At 36.5% G+C, this 23,816-nt stretch overlaps 1 protein-coding gene across 1 annotated transcript in view; it reads right to left on the reverse strand.

The window, feature by feature from the left end:
- Nucleotides 1–588: 588 nt before the first annotated feature.
- Nucleotides 589–23,816, reverse strand: part of TRPC3 (transient receptor potential cation channel subfamily C member 3) — a 79,191-nt gene continuing 55,963 nt past the window's right edge. Inside the window, exons 11-12 of the mRNA XM_024745109.1 lie at nucleotides 4,167–4,242; nucleotides 589–1,458 (exon numbers count right to left, since the gene is read on the reverse strand). Coding sequence (XP_024600877.1) covers nucleotides 1,316–1,458; nucleotides 4,167–4,242 — 219 coding nt within the window. The 3' untranslated portion in view covers nucleotides 589–1,315. The remainder of the gene's footprint in view (nucleotides 1,459–4,166; nucleotides 4,243–23,816) is intronic.

A 23,816-nucleotide genomic window follows, 5' to 3' on the forward strand; every position in this document is an offset into this window, starting at 1 on the left:
AAGAGAATTAGGACGGTAAGCATAACTCTATGCTTTAAACCTAGCTGGTTAAAAAAAATACTTTGACGTTTTATGGTCTGTGAAGAGAGGAGGGAACTTACCAGTCTGCATCCCCTTTCCTAGTAAAGTCATGAAGCGTCGTGGATATTACCAGTGTTCAGCTCAGTTATATAGTAAGTCATACACATACATCACAATCTATTTTGTGTAGCAAGTATAAGTGAAATGTCTTGATAAGGAAAAGGATGTCAATCATTGTAAGCAATGATGGCAAGAGATGCCTCAAAGGAAAATGAAACACACCTGGTGATGCTTGGACATGGCTTTCCAGGTACACAGCCATTGCTCCTTCCTATTCCTCCACATAGCATACCCTCCAAAACTCAGAGTGGAGCTAACAGGCAAGATATGAAGTCAGTTGTTGATAACTTATTTAGCATTAAAGCATCAGAGGCAGAAATTAGGAGGTTATAACAAACTAACAACGCTGCATAACCCCCGAGTTTACAAAATTCACCACCCCACTGACTAAAGTCACATTACTGAAAAAAACCAAATGAAAATCTAAGACAGTAAGCAAAAAGTATATACTTTAGAAAAATCTTTAATGTGTTGTTTTGAACAATTCTATGAAACAAATATGTAATGTAATTATATTTTCTATTAACCCATTTCATTGTGAAATTCTTCATTCAGGGCTCAAAGGTTCTAGGATTATCAGTGATGTCAAAAATTCTAAGAAAATCTGACCAAGTCATAGCTGCTTGTAAAATTTTTTCAGTTTATATTTTTCAAAAAAAAAATCTCTTTAGCACTTGGACAAGGGAAGATATGCTACATAGTGATGGCCTTTTAATTTTTATTTGTATTTCGTTGGCAGTTCAGTTCAGTTGGTTTTGACAACATTTATTGAGCACCTACTATGTACCAGGCACTGTACTAGATGCTGGAGACACAAAGATGAATAAGACATGGTCCCTGTCCCCAAGGAGCTTACAGTCTCTTAGAGGCAAACAGGTAGTGCAAAGACATACAGTTTATTCTAAAATGGACAAAAATATCAATAATGTAGTAATATTGGGCCTTTAAATACAATGGCACGTCATTGTTTGTAATGTCAAGGCAGACAATTAAAATGAAGACCATTTGCATGTGATAAAACAGTAAAATCATTAAGACCTAACTTTTAAAGATTCACATGATAAAGGTAGTTAATACTAAAAATTTACATCATAGTTTTTCAAGTATTTCATACTTAGAAATATTATTGCCCACATTTGTGCTACAGTCAAAGCCATAATTCCAGGTTACTGAATCATTCACATCTCAGCACGCTGGGATTCAGTTTCTCACTGAGTTTATGAATTAGAATGGCTAATTCCTCAGTTGCTTGGCTCTTGTCCTCCAAAAGTTCATAGCGAAGGCTGGAGATATCTTGCTTGATTTCTTTTAATTCACCTACGGTATTTGTATTAAAAAACATATAATTGGTAATTTGCCCTTCGTATTTAGAAAAAAACAAAGAGTGAAATTTATACATGAATGCATTTGTCTCATAATATCTCCAACATAGTTACTTTAGGTGTTTTCCTTTAGAATGTTTAAGGAATGTCTGCCTTTAGAAATGTACTGGCTTTTGAAAAAAAAAAGCTATAAAAAGTGGTTCAGCTATGTTTTAAAAGTACAACTCAGCTAAACTATTGTCCTGTGGCTCAGCCAATTTTTAACACAGGGTGATTTCTCTGTTAACTGGTCTATAATCAGAGTATCTCCTTTCTGTCTTCAGGGAGTTTGTCTGGTTCCCTGAGCCATAAGGGTTGACACCTATATGGATCATCTCCCATTGCTAGGCTGGAAGGGAATCCTAGCAAAATGAAACATTTCTAAAAATGAATCAATCTATATAACAGGCAAATACTCACATGTAAGAAGTAAACTGAGGTCAAGTTTGAAGTAAGGGAAAGGAAGGAAAAAGGGTAGGGGTATTTCTTAGGGAAGGCAATGGCAATGAACATGGAGCTAAGGAACAAACAAATTAGTTTCTGTGGCACAGGGGATGATGTATAAGGAAATAACAAGCAATGGTGAAATTAAGGAATTTAGATGTGGTACCACTGGCAATGTTTACATATGCAGAAGTCTCCATAGGAAACTTCTGGCTATTAAAACACAACTATTCCCATAATTTAGCTTGGTAATACTTTGAGCATGTGTAGATTGCAATTAATAACTGGATTCTCTTGCAAATAATTGTAATGTAGATAAGCCATTGACCTTGAAAGGTAAACCTTGGGGCATGAATTTATCTTGAATCCAAGAAATGATTCTTTAAATCACTGGTACTTTAATAGCTTTCTATAATAGAATCATATGTAAAACATATCTTTCATGATATTTTCCGGTATCTTTATGATGCTTTAAAGTATAATCTATGTTCTTTTATTATATAAACGTCAGAACCTTTTATTTTAAAGAATTCTAGCTCTTCCTCAAGAATACACACAAAACATTTGATTCTTTTTGTGGCAAAAAAAAGGTGGGGGGGGCTTTTCCTTTCACATTTGGCAACATAGAGGAAATAAACTGATAAATTCGAAATCGCGAGGCCAGTCTTTGGTGGAAGAAATGGATTCTCACACCATTTAATATCATATTTGGACCATAAGCCCAGTGGGCCCCCTTTCACCTCCCTACTACTACATTCTTCTTCCTTGTTTTTGAGTTATGGGAAGCCTACACACTAAGTGTTGTACTTAGTTTGCCAATACAGGAAACACAAATTACTCAACCTCTTTGGAATTTAGCTTCTTCATATATTCAGTGAACAGGTTAAATTATATGATATACTTTCTTAGTTAGAACTTTGTTCAAAACTCCAAATTTTCCTTAACTCACTTTCCTCTTTTGTATAAAAGGACTTGGAAGATGACTCCTTGTTTTTGATGCTGTCATGGTGGCCCATTGCCCCCTTCACTTAGTTTTTTTGTTTGTTTTCAGGGAGGTTATGGTACAACAGATAAGGTTTCTGCTTTCTAAACTAAAACTCAATTCCAATCCTGTCTCTCTGAGACTGTTTCTAGGTCACCATGATTGGGTTTTTGCTGGTTTCCAATCACACATTCTTAGGTTTCTACAAACACATACCATTGTATTGACTCAGATTTGTAAGAGATACCTTGTATTAATCAAGTAATGGCTTCAAAGCTCAACAGTTTAGTTTAGCCTTTTCTTATCAGCGTAGCTCTATCTAGTAGCATCTCACTGGTGTTGAAAGCTAGAGTTTCTATTTTTACGGCAACTTATTTCTCCCTGGTTGAATTCTTTCCATCTCTGGACCTGTAGTTTGTCTTATACCCCAGCCTTTGATGAAAAAGTGTTATAGTCCAGACAGACATGCTGCCTAGGATATGCCTGGAAAACAGGTGCCAAGAAGAAAAGTGAAAGGCAAAAGAGAAACACCAGATGAGAAAAATGGGATAGAGATTTCTTTCTGGACAACAAAGATTTTTCTGAAGAAATGTGGATTCTGTTTGAGCCAACGTTATTTTACCTGCATCACTGGAAAAATGTTAACACTCAATGTGAACTCCCTGAAACAGAAGTGAAACTACAGACTACTTATGTAATAGGGATTAAAAACTCCCAGAAAGATGGCAGACTTTACATTCTAAGAAATCAGGGCATTCTGTAGTGATAAACTGTCTCTGATTGACAATTTAAGTAACTTTCTTTAAAAAGAAAGAGTTTTAGAAATGTAGCGTAAGATTCTCCTGTCAATCTTGGAGGAACCCAAACAGTTACCTGAGATTGGATTTTTTTTTCTTTTTCACACGTTTTAATTTTAATTTATTATTAAAATGTTTTGTACTGAACTCAGTAATGCCCCCGTCTTTCCTACTGGGATTAAGTGGCTTAGTCTTGCTTTGATATATTATGATGAGTCAAAATACAAGGCAACTCCAAAATCAACTTAAATTTGTTTTCTTTTTTTTTTTTTTTGAAAGCAGGGTAAGAAGGAATTGCACTAACAATAGTTATTTCTGGTTGACTTTTACTTTCATTTTTTACTCTCCCATATTGGATTTTTAAAGTATCCTTCAATATGAAGTTTTCCAAGTTTATTAAATTAGTTGTAAAAGGATGTTTCTCAAGTTGAAGGTGCTTACCTTCATTAACTTCATCATTTTCTTTGTCTACTTGTGCTTTCAAAACATACCGCTTTATAAGTCTTTTCATTATCTGCTGTTGGGTCAAAAAACAAAATTGTATCACCAATGATACACATAAGTAATCTGGATCCTATTTCCCAAAGAGCCTTACATACCTGTAAAGCAAAGAACTCAGGGGAGAGAAGCTGTATGTAACTATTTACAGAAGACTCACCCAGATTTCAGAACCTCATCACTTTTCACCTTGTACTGAGTTTTACTGCATGATCTACAAACATTGCCCTGACCCAGCCTTCATTCACCCTCACTGCCACCCCACTCCAGGGATGCAAGAAGCTTCAAAAGAAGTTAAGCTGAAAGACTTCAATTCATGGCTTCTCTTTCAAATAATGATTTCTCTTTAAGGCGCGTTGACACTAAATTATCATCTATAGATACTACCTTATTTCTCATTGTTTAAAAAATACATAAGTATATGCTCAATATGGAGAATTTGGAAAATACAGAGAACTAAACAATAAATGAATATCATCAATTATCCCACCATCCAAAGATAATCATTGTTGTTATTTTAGTGTATGTCTTTTCAATATCTTTAAATTTTGTATATATACTAATTACTATATGTATTACATTTTATGTTGTCTAAATACCATATATTCTGTTATATTATGTTTTCCTCTCATAGCAATATATATTGTGAATATATTTCAAACTAAATAAATGCTCTTACAAGATAATTATTTACCATACGGAAAAAATTAAATTGGAGCCCTACTTCATACCATGCGCAAAAAAAGGAACTCCACATGCATCTTAAATATGAAAGACAAAGCTTTTAAATCCTTTAAAAGGAAGTATAGGAGAATATATTTATAAATTCAGTGTACAACTGGATGTTTTTTAAACAAGATAAAAATTCTAATTATAGTATTTCTACTATAATTATAATTCTATTATAATTTCTACTTTTCAGATTTATAAACTCAACTTCATTACAATTAAAACTTCATTAAAACTTCTGTTTATAAAAGTACCATAAAGGAAGTAAAAAAGCAAGCCACACACCGGGAGAAAATGTTGATGATACTTACAACTGGTAAAGAATTTGGATCCAAGATATATGAGGAACTTTAATAAGAAAAACTCAAATAATCCAATAGAAAAATGGGCAAAAGACAAACAGGCACTTCACTGAAATGGAATTGTGAATGGCCAACATGCATATAAAACAATCTCAAAATCTTTTCTTGGGGAAATACAAATTACAATTAAAAGGAGATACATGGGGGTGGGGAGGGGAATTGGATGAAGGCAGTCAAACGGTACAAACTTCATTATAAGATAAATAAGTACTAGGGATGTAATGTACAACATGATAAATACAATTAACACTCTTTTATGTTATATGTGAAAGTTGGTAAGAGAGTAAATCCAAAGCATTCTCATCACAAGAAAAATTTTTTTTTCCATTTGTTTAATTTTGTATCTATATGACATGACTGATGTTCACTGAACTTATTATGATAATCATCTCATGACGTATGTAAGTCAAATCATTATGCTGTATACCTTAAACTTATACAGTGCTGTATGTTAATTATATCTCAATAAAACTGGAAAAAAGGAAAAAATTGATACAATTTTATATCTGAAAAGGGAAAAATTAATAAATCTTATAATGCCAAGTGTTGGAAAGGATATGGATCAATGGGACTTTTGTACTTCACTGGCATGAGTACAAGTACAGTAGACCACTTTGAAAAACAAGTCGGCATTATGTTTTTGTAATTGAAGTACAGCTGATTTACAATATTATATTAGTTTCAGGTGTACAACACAGTGATTCAATATTCTTATAGAGTACACGCCAGTTAAAGTTGTTATAAAACAATGGCTATCTTTCCCTCTGCTGTACAATATATCCTTGCCGCTTATTTTATTCATAGTAGTCTGTACCTCTTAATCCCCTATCAATTTGGCATTATCTTTTAAAGTTGGAGACTTGCATATCCTTTCACTCAGAAAGGCCACTCCTTGGTATAGGCCCTAGAGAAACTTAGCACATGTGGACCAAGAGACAGACATAGACAAGGTTTATAGCAATCTTGTCTGAGACAGCAAAAAACCTGGAAACAGTCCAAACAAATACCAACAGAAGAATAGACAAATAAATCATGGTATGTTACACAGTGTAATGTCATTCTGTTCACTAATGAAATTAATTAATGCAATTAATGAACCATGGCCACACACAACAGTATGGATGAATCTTAGAAGCATAAATGTTGAATGACAAATTCAAGTTGCAGACTTCACAAAGTATGAAACTATCCTTATAAGGTTACTAAATAAAAGTAAATCCACATAATGCATATCTATCTATATTTGTGATAAATCTATATTTGAAAAGAAAGCCAAAGCCAGAGGATGAGAAACCCAGACTTCCAGATAGTGACTACCCCTTAGGTGGAGGCAAGGGTGTGGCCTAGGGAGGGGCACCCATGCAGAGGCAGTGGACAGATAATGTTATCCCTCCCATGGAAGTGGTGGCTTCCTAGGTATGCATGTAATTATACTTCATAATTGATGTGCTGCACATATTCTTGTGCATATATCAAGCATTAAAAAGACAATAAAGAAAAGAAAAAAAAGTTCTAACTGAAATGCAGATATAGTGAGGGTGGAAAATGTACCTCAGTTTTAAGAAAGTATGAATTATGAACCAAAGTGACCCACTAGATGCCAAGGTCAAGTAAAAAGGAGAAATCTAGGATAATTCAAAATGTCTGTCTCAGAGAATAATGACAGATTGAGAGGGAGCCCATGCTATCAAAAAGGAAAAGCCCATTTTATCAGTCATAATAAAATATGTATAAAACTTGTTGAGCTGTGTGGAATCTGGACCCCAGGACAGACCTTAGGCAGGACTCATTCATTCATTCACCAAATATTTTTAGTGAGCGCCAGCTCTGTGCCAGGTACCATACTAGGCACTGGAGATGCAACAGTGAATACAATCCCTGCTCCAACGAAACCTCACTGGGACAATTCACTGTGGGTGGGATATAATTAAGTTTTGGGGACAATGCAGGCATATTCCTATAGAAAGAAAAAACAACGAAGTGTTTATCAGTGAAAAGCAGCTTGAAAGGCGGTAATACAAATCAGTGGGAAAGAAAAGACTGCTCAACAAATAGGGCCTAGACAATGGACTATCCTTACAGGGAAAGTTAAAATTAGACCTTCCTCACACCATATATTAAAGAAGAGAGCCAAGTGGACGAAAAATCTAAATGTGAAAAGCAAAAACTTTGAAAGGAATATGGTAATGTTTCTTGAGAAAGCTAACAGAAAGGATAAGCCATAAGGAAAATGTTGATACATCTGACCATATTAGGACAATTTAAAACTTTCATACAAGGAAGAATATCAATAACACGTAATCTTATGTCAGATGGGATTTTTCCTGCTGTCCTGGAATTGTTGATAAACCCAAGACTGATGAAAAAGGATGCTAAGTACCAGGTCAGCCACCATGGTCTAAGACCACGTTGGCCCCTGCAGCTGGAGCCATCCACCTCCCCTCAGGGCTTACTGAGACTCACTAGACCAGTATTGAACTTACCAACTACTTTCTCCTCACCTCACATTAGGAAAGAGAGTGAGACATGGGAGGGATCATAGGCTTTGCGGGGAGAGAGGTTATTCTCTCCCTTACCTGTGTGGAAGGGAGAAGGTGCAGCCCGCCTCCTAGAAGCGAAGGGAAGAAGGAAATCCAAGGCAATGTAAAGTTTAGCGTTGCCTGTACGAAAGGGAGCCTGGCATCCTGCTTCCAACTAGATGGCTGTTCTAGCAGGCTTGCTGGCCTGATCCTGGTAATTTAGTCAGAAAGGAAAAAGAACTGTGATAAGAGCGGAAGAGCCATTGGGTCAACCTGTACTCTCAATATTTGACAGAGACAAATTTCCACTATGTTGGGTAGAATACACAGCAGTGGAAAACGAAAATCTTTTCAATAAATAGGGCTTGGACAATGGGCTCTCCTTATGGGAAAGGTGAAAATTAGATCCACACCTCAAGTGAGAGCCAGATCTCTGCATCAGGGAGCTGTGCATCGCCTTCTCAAACCCTTTAAACATGCCCCCGCCCAGTTAGACAGGTAGCAGTTTGGTGACGGCCACAAGCAGGACATCAGGATTTGATCAGTGTTAGAGCACTAGTGACGAACAACAAGGAAGAGACTGCAACCTGCAGTTAACTCAAGGGAAAAATGTTTACTTTTCAGCTTCTTCCCCTTGCCTCGCCACATAGCACAGGATGAACACCTAGAAGAGCTAACAGGAGGAGGTGTGGACAAAGCAGACCACAGCCTTCAGCCACTGGAGTCACCTTCAGAGGTTTAGCTCGTGCTATAGGAGTGAGGAGGAGAAGAGTGCTAGATTGATTTGGAGAGTTTTTCTTTCTTTCTTTCTTTCTTTTCTTTCTTTCTTTCTCTGTTTCTCTCTTTCTCTCTTTTTCTCTCTCTCACTCAATAATTTTTATTTATTTACTTATTTATTTACTTATTTTTGACCACGCAGCATGGCCTGCAGGATCTTAGTTCCCCCACCAGGGATTGAACCCCGGCCCTCAGCAGTGAAAGCACCAAGTTCTAACCACTGACTGCCAGGGAATTCTCAAGTTTCAAAATAAACATAACTATCTCTTTAATTACAAACGTGAGACTTTCTAATAACCCAAAGTCATTGGAAAGTTATGGAGCCTTGACAAGGTGTTGTAAAGGGCTCCTCCATTCAGTGGAAAAGAAGAGTTCAAAATAAGACAGTTAGTGGGAAATTATTGAAAACAAAGTCACTTTCATACATTCACAGGCTGCGACTCCTTAGTGAACCATTACATGAAGTTAAAAGACAAACCAAAGAGGGAGAGAGGCTGCTTGCAAAACATACTGACCAAGAATCAGTATCCAGGACATGATAGAATTTTGACAAGTCACTAAGGTAAAGACAAACAGCCAAGTAGAATTAGGAAAAAGAATTTAAATTCACAAGAAAGGAAAACTGAATGACCAACAAATGTATGAAAAGATGTTCAATCTCATTGGTAATCAGAGAAGAGTACTTTTAAAAAATGAATACCAATTCACACATAAACGTTTGGCAAACAGTTTTTCTTTTGAAAAAAATTCAAATGCACAGAAAAGTTGAAAGTAAAATAAAGTGACTTCAGACTTTTCACCTTGATTCACGAATGTTAGAAATTTGCCACATCTGCTTTATCTTGCTCCCTGTGTCTATTATGATTATATTGCTAAAGCATTTGAAAATAATTTTCAGACATCATGTCATTTTAACCCTAAATATTTCCATGAGTATCTTCTAAGAATGTTCTCTTATATAACCATGCTACAATGATCAAACTTTAGAAAAATTAACATGGATCAAACTGTCTAATACATAATCTATATTCTGTCTCATTTTCCCAATCAAGGATCACATGTTGCTTTTAGATGTCATGTATCTTCAGTCTCCTTTAATCTGGAACAGCTCCTTGGCCTTTCCCTGTCTTTCATGATGCTGACGTTTTTGAAGTATAAAGGGAAGTTGTTTTGTAGTTTGCAAAATTTAAAAATTCTGATAATACCAAGTTCTTGTGAGAACATTGGGAAACTCTTATACCCTGTTACTGGAAATAGAAATTGATATTACCACTCCCAGGTACACAACCCGGAAAAACACTTACAAATGTGCAAAAGGAGACATTTACTAGAATGTTCAATACAGCATTATTTATAATAGGCAAAAATGGAAAATAAGCTAAATTTTCATCAACAGAGGAATAAAGAAAAATTGTGTATTCATACAATGGGATATTATAGAGCAGTTAGAATGAAAAACAAGACATATGTGTATCAATATAGATAATTCTCAAAAATATAAAGATAAGTGAAAAAACCAGAATATGTAATGTTATTTATATATATTTCAAAACCACATAAAACTAGTATCAATACATAATGGTATGAATATACCTATGTAAATAATAAAGTATACATGGGAAGAACATACAAGAACTTCAAGATAGTGAAGATCGCTGAGGAGGGATGAAAGTCAATGTAATAGAGTAAGGGTATTTTAGTTGTATCAAAATTTCCTTACAAAAAAGATCTGAAAAGAATATGGCAAAATGTTAATATTTATAAAAGTAAGATGGTAGTGACATAGATGTCCAACAGGACATTTTGTGATACCTTTCTGTGTTTGAAATAGTCCATAATCAAAATTTAAAATCTAATAAAACAAAAACAATTAAAATACTCTTATAAATAGGTTTTTAATGCTGCCTAGCAAATCGATGTGCCTCGCTAGCCTGGGCATTCATTCCATCTTCAGTAGCCAACAGTCATTCAGTCATGATAAACAAATATTTTTCACTTTTACAAACAAAGCTGTAAAAACTTCATGTTGTAGAGAAACTGAGAATAACTCAGGGCTTATAAGGGTCTTATTTAGTATCATTCAGAAGTGCATTATTTAGAAATACTATCTCCAGAAAAAATGAAACTTCTAAAAATTTAAGTGAGGCAGAAGTTTGGAGTCAAAAACCAATGAATTTGAGGGGCTTCCCTGGTGGCGCAGTGGTTGAGAGTCCGCCTGCCAATGCAGGGGACACGGGTTCGTGCCCCGGTCCAGGAGGATCCCACATGCCGCGGAGTGGCTGGGCCTGTGAGCCATGGCCGCTAAGCCTGCGCGTCCGGAGCCTGTGCTCCACAATGGGAAAGGCCACAACACTGAGAGGCCCACGTACCGCAAAAAAACAAAAAACTATGAATTTGAATGTAGGCCTTTATTTACTAGCTGAGTGAATTAAAGGTGCTTAAACTCTTTAAGCTTCCATTTCCTCATTTATAAATGGGGGTAATAAAACTCAACTAATAAGTTGTACAGATTAAATAACCAAATGCATGTAAAAAGCATAGTTCCTGCTTAGAAAAGGACAGCTCTTGTTGGTATTATTTATAAAGTTTGAGGACTAAGATACTGCTACCCATATTCCCTAGTATAATACTCCAAAACATTTATGTAACATTATTCAAAGCCACACTTAGAAAGTCTATGAAAACTTACATTTACTGCCAGAAGGGACAATAACAGGAAAATAAAATATTTTAAACATTCATATAGTGTTCAAGTTCCTTAGAAATATCCTGAACAAAACTATTCAGATTAAATTCCCTCATTGAAGGGAAAAGAAGAAGGCATATTCATCTCCATTTCATCTTTAACCCACAGGGAAAATTGTAGTTATAGGCTTAAATTTTTCACTTCTAAATTTGATGTGTTTTAAGCTTTCCATGCATCCCACAAAAATGTTCACCTTAATATTTATAGCTTAAATGTACTTTTCTACCACTGCACCAAGTTGGAGTCTCTCTAAAAGGCAAGAAGACACCTGCTATTGGGCTGAAACCAGTTTCCCCACATATGACACTACCTGGTAATTGTCCATCCCTTAGTTCATGTTGGAAAGATAACTGATGTGAATTCCAAAATGATTTGCAGCTCAAAGAAAGTGCAAAGTTTAGCCATTTCCATTCTATTAGGTAGCTTGTCTGGTGAACCCAAGGCAGTATTGTATAGCAGTTGAGAAAGTGGGCTACAAGGACAAATAGCTTGGATTCGAGTGTGTTTTGAGTTATTTACAAGCAATCAAATCTTGGTGACAATCTGTGTAGTGGAAATGTTAGCATCTATCTTGTAAAAGATAATACAAGTTAATTACATAGAAGGTGATCAATTAATGTAACTATTATTCCTTATTATCATTTATGTTTCTTTTATAAAGAAAATTTTGATTAACCCATCTTAATAATGCTGGTACTGTAGGCAAAGATCATGAAACTTGTGAGTAATAAGTAAAAGTATCATTTAAAATATTATCTTTACCTCAATTTCTGATGGATTCTTTAATCAAAGCCAGTACCACAAATTAAATCAATCAATAACAGAATCATCTTCTTTCCCTCTTTGTCAAATTGCTAACTAATGCAACAGAAGTCTATAAATTAACTTCCATATTCCACAGACTTCCAGAAATTATCCATATTTCTCAATATGAGCATGTGAGTCACTGTTTAAGGAAGACATTGTAATATTATTGAGTGGACTACGGATTTCCTCTATCCAAGGTGTGGAAAGCTTGGTCCTAGTTACCTCAAACATTATCTCTTGCAAACAAATCCAAGTTCATTTCTCAGCCCTCCATTAAGACTGGGAGAAGGAATGAGATTTGGATGGTTGCATATGTGTGTATGCCCTGCCTTTCCAAAAAGCATCAAAGCTTTTCTTTTCACTTGCTTATTTTCTACTGATTTAAATTCAACTAACAATTGTTAAGTAATCTATCAGATACTTTTACATTTATTTCCTCATTTACTCCTACAGAGAAGCCAAATTTGACTGACATCGGTAGATTCTATAATCTGAATTTTAGCAACCTATAAAGTGTGACTATAAGGTAATAAGATTCATTTGGACAAACACAAAGAACTTGGAAGTAGAGAGCAGAATTTTAGGGAGGGAAGCGTCCTTGGAAATCATGTGTTTTTCATTTTTTCATACCACTCATTGTGACATACATACTCTGACAGATCACCATTGCACAGCCTCTGAATAAACATCTGTGATTCAGACCCTGCTACTTTTTCCAGACAGTTGGTTTGGTCTATTTTTGGACAATTGTAGCTGTTAAAAAATTCCTTTGTATTGAGCCAAAATCTGCTTCATTGTACTTTCTAACTACTGGTCCAAGTTTTGTTCTTTGGAGAAACAGAGAATAGATTTCTGTCTTCTACTTGATCAGCTTTCAAATATTTTCCTCCTCTGGGTTTCCCTGGGTTCCCATACCATTTTATTTATATCTCACTTATACCACATAGCCATATCCCAAGGTTGTATGAACGTTCACCTACTTTTTTCTTTCCTTCCCTTCCTTCCACCTCCATGCTGCCCTTCCACTCCAGTGGAGAGATCCTTGAAGCCATGGACTGTATATTTGTAGTCTTACAACCTAAGACCATGCATAACAGAGGATATCCTGAATGTGCCATGAAGCTTAAGGTGAATTCCTCATATTACCATGTACTTCCAGTAAAATCAAGACTACATGAATTAGATCAGAGACCATCATGTGGGCCGAAGACAGTCTAACACTATCTGAGCCAGAGGTGTTCCCAAGCCAAAGAAGGTTGTTAAAGCAGAGCTGCCACAGAAGAGAGCAGAGAGGTAAGATAAGCCCAGCTTTTGTGGAGGCTTACAATATATTCTCATTTCTCAAGGTCATATTAGCATACCTATGTACTTTTAACTTGAATTAACACAGGTATTCATGAGCAGAATTCAATCATAGCTATCCCTCCAAGTCTTTATGTTCTACAGAAAAATCATTCCCAGTTTTTCAAAAAAATTCTTTATATACATAAAAATTACCTCTGCATGCTCATAATAATTAATGTTAATATAAATAATACTGCCATTGATTAAGGCACCTAAAAATTTTTCCTTTGTTGCCCTTTGAGACACATCTGAATCTCTGTCTTTGAAGTAATTGTCATGGAGAGGAAACATTCATTTGAATGTAAAACATGTAAGATAATGACCTGATTGGTAATGGCCACATATTTTTTGAAGGTGGATGTAACTATTTTTTTTTGCCGAGCCCTGCGGCTTGTGGGATCCTAGTTCCCCAACCAGGGATCAAACTTGTGCCCCCTGCAGTGGAAGCACAGAATCTTAACCACTGAACCGCCAGGGAAGTCCCAGGATGTAACTATTTTTGAAAAAATGTGAAGTCAGATGGCACTGTCTTGTTAATAAGGTGAATGATTAGCTGAGTTCAGGACTGAGAAAGTAACAAAGCACTTTTTTGTGTCTTATAAACTAATTATAGACATAACTCTTTAGAGATATTCCAAAAATATTCTGATCTGTGATATAAACCATTAGAATTAGTATATTCCAAAGGTCACCCCTTTGAAGGAAAAATCCCCATTTAGTAGATTAAGATTTGGAATTTCTTTAAGGTAAATCACATAATCACACTACATGAAACAAAAATTCATAACAAATCAAGTTTTATCACTCATGGAGTTCATAACAGGTAGATTTTTATCTAAATGTAATCAAGACATTTATATGAAGTTTGGTGTATATATAGCTGATTGAGACTTTTTCCCTCAGTTTCTCTTTTTCTGCTATCACTTTTGGGAAGCTACAGAAGACTATGCCACAGGCGCAGGGAATTCTTCTCTTTAGAAAATACGAAATATACAGGATTCTGGAGTCTCTAGGCATTTAGCAAGGATCATCTCATGCGGAGGCATAGCCATTTTCAATTTAACAATATACTTAGAAGTTTCTCCACTTCTTCTAAATCACTCAAAAGCAATAAGGAGAATAGGAAACAGAAACACAACTCCCTCATTAATGAGACTTAGAGGAATCCATATTCTTTTTTAGAAAGGTTATATGTAAAGGTCAAATGGGGATATGGAGAAATGCCAAGAGCAGGCATTCATGGCTGACAATGTCCTTGACCTTTTGATACAAAGGCTACAGAAGCTTAGAATTATAGGGCTGAAGGAGAAATTATAAAGAAAAGCCGTAATTGCTAGAAGTACTTTGTGAGTGAGGTGGAGAGGGAGAGTCTGCCTTGTGAACAATCCTGCAGTGCTATTTTTGACAAGAGATAATAAAGAATAAGTTGAACTCACATATACAATGCTGTGCCTAAAGGCAAATTCCTACTAGCCGGGGATGGGGGCCCTGCAATTCACTGGCCCCACTCCAACCTCCTGAAAGCAGCTGGTCCGAGAAGAACTCACTTCATTCAAAACTGAGTAATAGTCAGTAAGGAATCTATAAAACATATATACTAAGACAGTCCAAGAAAAAAGGAAACTAACAAATAGCAAATAGAGAACACTCACTAGAAAAATGCTAAAGAAGAGATGAAAACACATAATGCCATTATTGAAACATAATCTTTTAAAAATAGGGACCAATCATGTCTTCAGAATAAGAGCACAAGGAAAATATGGTAAGTCAAAGCAGGAAATGATATATAAGTTGGAAAATCTCAAGAAGAGGAGGAAGAAAAAAATTAAATCATCACAGAAATGAAAGATATATTTGAAGCAGCACATATGAAGATAGAAAGGAATAAAAGACAGGATGGGAAAAAAAGGAGCCAAAGAGAGAAATGGATGAAAAATTCAAAAGGAATAGAGAAAAAAAGATTCAGCAGGCATCTAATCGGTATCTCTGAAGATGAGACCTCAAATAATGGAACAGAAAAAATATTTCAAGGTATAATTCAAGGAAATTATTCAGAAATAAAAGAAGACTTGAATGTACAATTTGAAAGGACATACTCCATGCTAGGAAAAATTCATGTAGATCCACCTACAGAACAATCAATTGCAAGTTATTGGATTCAAAAGATAAACAAAGAAAATTTGGGCATTCAAATCAAAATCTCAGGTCAACTCTATGAGAAAAATAATCAGGCTGGCCTCAAACTTTTCCATATCAACATTCCATTCTAGGAGCAGTGGAGCAATGTTTACAAATACATCAAGAAAATAAAGTCATATCTAAGAATTTTACAGCTAGTTAATATGAATATATAGAAAATAGGAAACAGTTTAGGACATGAAATAACTCAGAGAACGTAGTTCCCATGAGCTCTTTTTTTTTTTTTTTTTTTTTTTTTGCGAGGCCTCTCCCGTTGCGGAGCGCAGGCTCAGCAGCCATGGCTCACGGGCCCAGCTGCTCCAGAGCATGTGGGATCTTCCCGGACTGGGGCACGAACCCATGTCCCCTGCATCGGCAGGCAGACTCTCAACTACTGAGCCACCAGGGAAGCCCCGCCATGAGCTCTTTTTGAAGAAACTGGAGGAAGACAAACTTTACCTGACAAAGAGATTAATGGAAAATTAAGGCCAAAAGACTGGTGGTGAGTACTGACTGTTTAGCTGTGGGACTAAAACTAAAACAAATGTGAATTATAATCTTACAAGGTAGTGAAGGGGATCAGAAAATATCACCCTCAAATATATCACTTTGACATAGGATTACTTTGAGCTGAAGGCAATTAAGAAGCAGAAGACACAGAAGGAGCTCACTGCCTTCCTCCCAACTGCCCAAGAACAGGACATAAATTTCCCTTTGTGAAGGTCTTCCCCCTCCCCTCTCCCATACCAAGAGGAAGAGAAACAAGCATCACCACTAGAAACAGAAAGTTGGCTCAGAGATGGTTCTGCACAAACACAAACCTTACTACAGTAACCCTAATCTTCCATTAATTTCCCCATATATATACTCACGTTCCCACAATTTACCACCCCTGGGAGCCCAAAGACATCCTCTTTCCTTTGTTTTGTCACTTCTCCACAATTCATTGCCCTTTTAGGATGATATATAAGCCTCAATTTCTAACTACCCCTTTGAGTTACTCATCACAAAATTCTTCCATGTGTTTGCACTTTGCATGCATAAATAAACTCCGTTGTTTTTTTCTTTTGTTAATCTGCCTTTTGTTAGTTTAATTCACAGGCCCCAGCTACAGAACCTAATGGGTAGAGGAAAGGTTTTTTTGTTCCACCCCTACAATTCTAATGATTTAACTAGCAAAAGCTGGGAGGAGGAGGGGAAAAATGGTGAAAGATAAAATAAATATACTGATTTTTTCTTATTTTATAGCTGGAGGGTCAAAAGATAAAACTTGAAACTTATAAATCAAATAACAGATATAAGTATGTGTAAAGCACCAAGACAAATAATATAATCCACTTTGGCAGAGACTGCCAATTCTCTTCCCTGGTTTTTTAGTTCAGCACACGGCCACTAGGAATTAAGAATTATTTTGTAGCCTCCATTGCAGACATGCTGTTTGTGTAACTTTACAGAAGTTCCTTACAAGAAGAAGGCATCTTTCTTCCCTATCACTGTCTGACTATATTTTGGAATGCAGATATAATAGTCAGAGTTCCAGTAGCTTTCTTGGACTGTAAGATCATGTTAGAATGAAAGCCAATCATGACAGAGTAATATTATAGAAACAGCCTGGGACCCTGACAGTGGTGGGTACCATACCAGCCCTGGAATGACCACCTCCAGAATTCTTGAAGAGAAGAGAGAAACACATTTCTATGTTCTTTCAGGTATTAGTGGTTGGTGTTTGGTGGTTCTGTGTGATCTGCACCACTTAATCCTAATTAATATGAACACTCTGAGGACTACTTTAAAATGATACTGGGTACATGAATGAAGATCTGAACAAATGGAAAGGTGTGTCACATTCTTGAAAAGGAAGACACAACATTATAAAGATGTCAATTCTTCTTAATTTAACACAATCTGTAAATTACCAACAGAATATTTTGCAAATTATACAAGCTGACTCTAAAGTTTAAGGAGAAAAATAAACAAGAAAGAATAACCAGGAAAATTATGCAAAATAATTTGGGTAAGAGTCTCTTCAAGTAAAAGTCTTGAAGTAAGGACATATGTATGTGTTTCTGTGTATTTTGTTTGATTTTGTTTTAAACTATAGTAATTAAAACAATGTGGTTCTATAGCATATTGAAAGCCCAGAAATAAATCTAAGTAGATATGGGAACTTAGTAAATGATAAAAGTGATATTTCAAATCAATAGAGAAGACAGATTATTCAACACACCCAGTTGTGTAATCATCTGGAAAAAAAATAAATTTGGATCCCCACCCACACATTGCATCAAACTATATTCTACACAGATCAAATATTATCATGTAAAAAGTGAAACAATTAGTGTACCAAGGAAAATATGGGTAAAACATTTCTTAAATATCCTCACATGGGAGAGGAGCTTTTGAAACAGGACACAAAATCTGAAGCCATAAACAATTTATAAAATTGACTACACACAATTCTAAAAGGTTGGGAAAAAATACCCACAAATATTAAAAAGACACACAACAAACTGGGGGAAAAATTCTCAACTCCTATCACAGGTAAAGGGCTGATTTTCTTAAAAGAATTCTTAATTCTTAAAAGAATTCTTAATTCTTAAAAGAATTCTTCCTAATTTATAACAAAGAGCCCATCAAGAAAAGCAAATAAATATTGGGTCTTAAACATATAGAAAACTAAGCCTAAAAAGATGGTCAAATTCATTCATTACAAAGAATGCAAAGTAAAATGTGACACTGTGGTATCATCTTCACCTATCAATCTGGACAAGACAAAAACCTTTGGTAACATACTATTGGTAAATTAAGGAGGAAATGGGCACTCTTGTACGTTTATTGTTAAGAATATAAACTGGGCTCAGACGCCAGCCGAAGCTCCCAATGGTGCACTCGGGAGCAGAGAAGGTGAGTGCCCAGTGCCCCACATGACTCAGACCCCACACCCGGCCCTCAGGTGACTGCACCTGACTGGGAAGCCCCTGACAGGAGGCCACCGCTCAGGCGACTCTGGGACCTGAGGAAAGGAGCCCCAGGACAGGACGCCCGGCCCTCAGGTGACTCTGGGACAGGACGGCTGCCCGAGGAGTGAACTTCCATTTTGGAGAGGGGCCCACGTGTGAGGGAATAGCAGATGGTCTCTATCAGCTGAGGGCTTGAGATCAACAACCAAAAGGAAGCGAATTCCAACAACAGCCATGTGCCTGCTAGAGGACCTAGAGCCATAAATGAGTCTCCAGCCCTGACCAGCAGCTCCCGTGCAGCCTCCTGTGTGAGGCCCCGAGCAGAGGACCCAGCTCACCTGCACAGGTACCCACAAAGAAATGGTATCCTAGCAAAATGGGGCAGGAGCAAAAGAGTTGAACATGTGTGAAAAGGAAAGTGACTCATAGTCCATTCAGTCTAGTATAAAATGAGAAAATTGTTACAATCATTTGAAGACCCAAGAGAATGATAAAAGGCACACTATCAATAGACAATTGTTTGCTCATGAGAAACTGCTACCGTGTAGGGGAAGGATAATAAACCTGACTTGGTCATCTAGGAGCACTCAAGTACTTCCACCCAACCTTGGACAGAGTTAAAGACAGCTTCTTTGTGGCTGGCAGAGAAAACCAAGCAGCTTCGCTGGCGAGAGGATTCTAAGGGAGGAGGAGAAGGAGAGTAGCAGGAAGGAAAACAGACATCAAGAGGGTCTTGGTGCTCTGGCCTGGTGTCAGGCCTGAGCCTCTAAGGTGGAAGAGCTGAGCTCAGGACATTGGACCACCAGAGACCTTCCAGCCCCATGTAAGATCAACTGGCGAGAGCTCTATAAAGAGACCTCCGTCTCAACACTAAGACCCAGCTCCACTGAACGGCCAGCAAACTCCAGTGCTGGATGCCCCATGCCAAACAACTAACAGGACAGGAACACAACACCACCCATTAGCAGAGAGGCTGCCTAAATTAATACTAAGTTCACAGACACCCAAAACACACCACCGGACGTGGATCTGCCCACCAGAAAGACAAGATCCAGCCCCACCCACCAGAACACAGGAACCAGTCCCTTCCACCAGGAAGCCTAGACAAGCCACTGAACCAACCTTAGCCACTGGGGGCAGACACCAAAAACAATGGGAACTATGAACCTGCAGCCTGTGAAAAGGAGCCCCCAAACACAGCAAGTTAAGCAAAATGGAAAGACAGAGAAATATGCAGCAGATGAAGGAGCAAGGTAAAAACCCACCAGACCAAACAAATGAAGAGGAAACAAGCAGTCTACCTGAAAAAGAATTCAGAGCAATGATAGTAAAGATGATCCAAAATCTTGAAAGTAGAATGGAGAAAATACAAGAAATGTTTAATAAGGACCTAGAAGAACTAAAGAGAAAACATACAATGATGAAGAACAAAATATATTAAATTAAAAATTCTCTAGAAGGAATCAATAGCAGAATAACTGGGGCAGAAGAACGGATAAGTGACCTGGAAGATAAAATAGTGGAAATAACTACCACAGAGCATGATAAAGAAAAAAGAACGAAAAGAATTGAGGACAGTCTCAGAGACCTCTAGGACAACATTAAAGGTACCAACACTTGAATTATAGGGGTCCCAGAAGAAGAGAAAAAGAAAGGGTCTGAGAAAATATTTGAAGAGATTATAGTTGAAAACTTCCCTAACATGGGAAAGGAAATAGTTAATCAAGTCCAGGAAGCACAGAGAGTCCCATAGAGGATAAATCCAAGGAGAAACACGCCAAGGCACATATTAATCAAACTATCAAAAATTAAATACAAAAAAAAATACTAAAAGCAGCAAGGGAAAAGTGACAAATAACGTACAAGGGAATCCCCATAAGGTTAACAGCTGATCTTTCAGCAGAAACTCTGCAAGCCAGAAGGGAGTGGCAGGACATATTTAAAGTGATGAAAGGGAAAAACCTACAACCAAGATTACTCTTCCCAGCAAGAATCTCATTCAGATTTGATGGGTAAATTAAAACCTTTACAGACAAGCAAAAGTTAAGAGAAATTGGCACCACCAAACTAGCTTTACAACAAAGGCTAAAGGAACTTCTCTAGGCAGGAAACACAAGAGAAGGAAAAGACCTACAAAAACAAACCTGAAACAATTAAGAAAATGGTAATAGGAACATACATGTCGATAATTACCTTAAATGTAAATGGGTTAAATGCTCCCACCAAAAGACATAGACTGGCTGAATGGATACAAAAACAAGACCCGTATATATGCTGTCTACAAGAGACCCACTTCAGATGTAAAGACACATACAGACTGAAAGTGAGAGGATGGAAAAAGATGTTCCATGCAAATGGAAATCAAAAGAAAGCTGGAGTAGCAATTCTCATATCAGACAAAATAGACTTTAAAATAAAGACTATTATAAGAGACAAAGATGGACACTACATAATGATCAAGGAATCTATCCAGGAAGAAGATATAACAATTGTAAATATTTATGCACCCAACATAGGAGCACCTCAATACATAAGGCAAATGCTAACAGCTATAAAAGGGGAAATTGACAGTAACACAATAATATCAGGGGACTTTAACACCCCACTTTCATCAATGGACAGATCATCCAAAATGAAAATAAATAAGGAAACACAAGCTTTAAATGACATATTAAACAAGATGGACTTAATTGATATTTATAGGACATTCCATCCCAAAACAACAGACTACACATTCTTCTCAAGTGCTCATGGAACATTCTCCAGGATAGATCATATCTTGGATCAAAAATCAGGCCTTGGCAAACTTAAGAAAATTGACATTGTAAAAAGTATCTTTTCCGACCACAACGCTATGACACTAGAAGATATCAATCACAGGAAAAAAGACTATAAAAAATACAAACACATGGAGGTTAAACAATACACTACTAAATAACCAAGATATCACTGAAGAAATCAAAGAGGAAATCAAAAATTACCTAGAAACAAATGACAATGAAAACACCATGACCCAAAACCTATGGGATGCAGCAAAAGCAGTTCTAAGAGGGAAGTTTATAGCAATACAATCCTACCTCAAGAAACAAGAAACATCTCAAATAAACAACCTAACCTTACACCTAAAGCAATTAGAGAAACAAGAAGAAAAAAAAACCCCGAAGTTAGCAGAAGGAAAGAAATCATAAAGATCAGAGCAGAAATAAATGAAAAAGAAATGAAGGAAACAATAGCAAAGATGAATAAAACTAAAAGCTGGTTCTTTGAGAAGATAAACAAAATTGATCAACCACTATCAAGACTCATTAAGAAAAAAGGGGAGAAGACTCAAATCAACAGAATTAGAAATGAAAAAGGAGTAACAGCTGACCATGCAAAAATACAAAGAATCATAAGGGATTACTACAAGCAACTATATTCCAATAAAATGTACAACCTGGAAGAAATGGACACATTCTTAGAAAAGCACCACCTTCCGAGACTGAACTAGGAAGAAATAGAAAATATAAACAGACCAATCACAAGCACTGAAATTGAAACTGTGATTTAAAATCTTCCAACAAACAAAAGCCCACGACCAGATGGCTTCACAGGCAAATTCTATCAAACATTTAGAGAAGAGCTAACACCTATCATTCTCAAACTCTTGCAAAATATAGCAGAGGGAGGAACACTCCCAAACTCATTCTACGAGGCCACCATCATCCTGATACCAAAACCAGACAAAGATGTCACAAAAAAACTACAGGCCAATATCACTGATGAACATAGATGCAAAAATCCTCAACAAAATACTGGAAAACAGAATTCAACAGCACATTAAAAGGATCATACACATCAAGTGGGGTTTATCCCAGGAATGCAAGGATTCTTTAATATATGCAAATCAATCAATGTGATACGTCATATTAACAAATTGAAGGAGAAAAATCATATTATCATCTCAATAGATACAGAAAAAGCTTTTGACAAAATTCAACACCCATTTATGATAAAAACTCTCCAGAAAGTAGGACAGAGGGAACTTACCTCAACATAATAAAGGCCATATATGACAAACCCACAGCCAACATCATTCTCAACGGTGAAAAAACTGAAACCCTTTCCTCTAAAATCAGGAACAAAGATGCCCGTTCTCATCACTATTATTCATCATAGTCTTGGAAGTTTTAGCCACAGCAATCAGAGAGGAAAAGAAGAAGTAAAGCTGTCACTGTTTGCAGATGACATGATACTATACATACAGAGTCCTAAAGATGCTATCAGTCTTAGAGGAAAACATAGGAAGAAAACTCTTTGACATAAATCACAGCAAGATCCTTTTTGACCCACCTCCTAGAGAAATGGAAATAAAAACAAAAATAAACAAATGGGACCTAATGAAACTTAAAAGCTTTTGCACAGCAAAGAAAACCATAAACAAGATGAAAAGACAACCCTCAGCATGGGAGAGAATATTTGCAAATGAAGCAACTGACAAAGGAGTAATCTCCAAAATATACAAGTAGTTCATGCAGCTCAATATCAAAAAAACAAACAACTCAATCCAAAAATGGGCAGAAGACCTAAATAGACATTTCTCCAAGAAGATATACACATTGCCAACAAACACATGAAAGGATGCTCAGCATCACTGATTATTAGAGAAATGCAAATCAAAACTACAATGAAGTATCACCTCACAGCAGTCAGAATGGCCATCATCAAAAAATCTCCAAACAATAAATGCTGGAGAGGGTGTGGAGAAAAGGGAACCCTCTTGCACTGTTGGTGGGAATGTAAATTGATACAGCCACTATGGAGAACAGTATGGAGGTTCCTTAAAAATCTAAAAGTAGAGATACCATATGACCCAGCAATCCCACTACTGGACATATACCCTGAGAAAACCATAATTCAAAAAGAGTCATGTACCACAATGTTCATTGCAACTCTATTTACAATAGCCAGGACATGGAAGCAACCTAAGTGTTCATCGACAGTTGAATGGATAAAGAAGATGTGGCACATATATACAATGGAATATTACTCAGCCATAACAAGAAACGAAATTGAGTTATTTGTAGTGAGGTGGATGGACCTCGAGTCTGTCCTACAGAGTGAAGTAAGTCAGAAAGAGGAAAACAAATACCGTATGCTAACACATATATATGGAATCTAAAAAAAAAAAG

This window comes from Neophocaena asiaeorientalis, unplaced genomic scaffold, assembly GCF_003031525.2.
Source record: "Neophocaena asiaeorientalis asiaeorientalis breed wild unplaced genomic scaffold, Neophocaena_asiaeorientalis_V1.1 scaffold65, whole genome shotgun sequence".
Classification (NCBI taxonomy): Eukaryota; Metazoa; Chordata; class Mammalia; order Artiodactyla; family Phocoenidae; genus Neophocaena; species Neophocaena asiaeorientalis.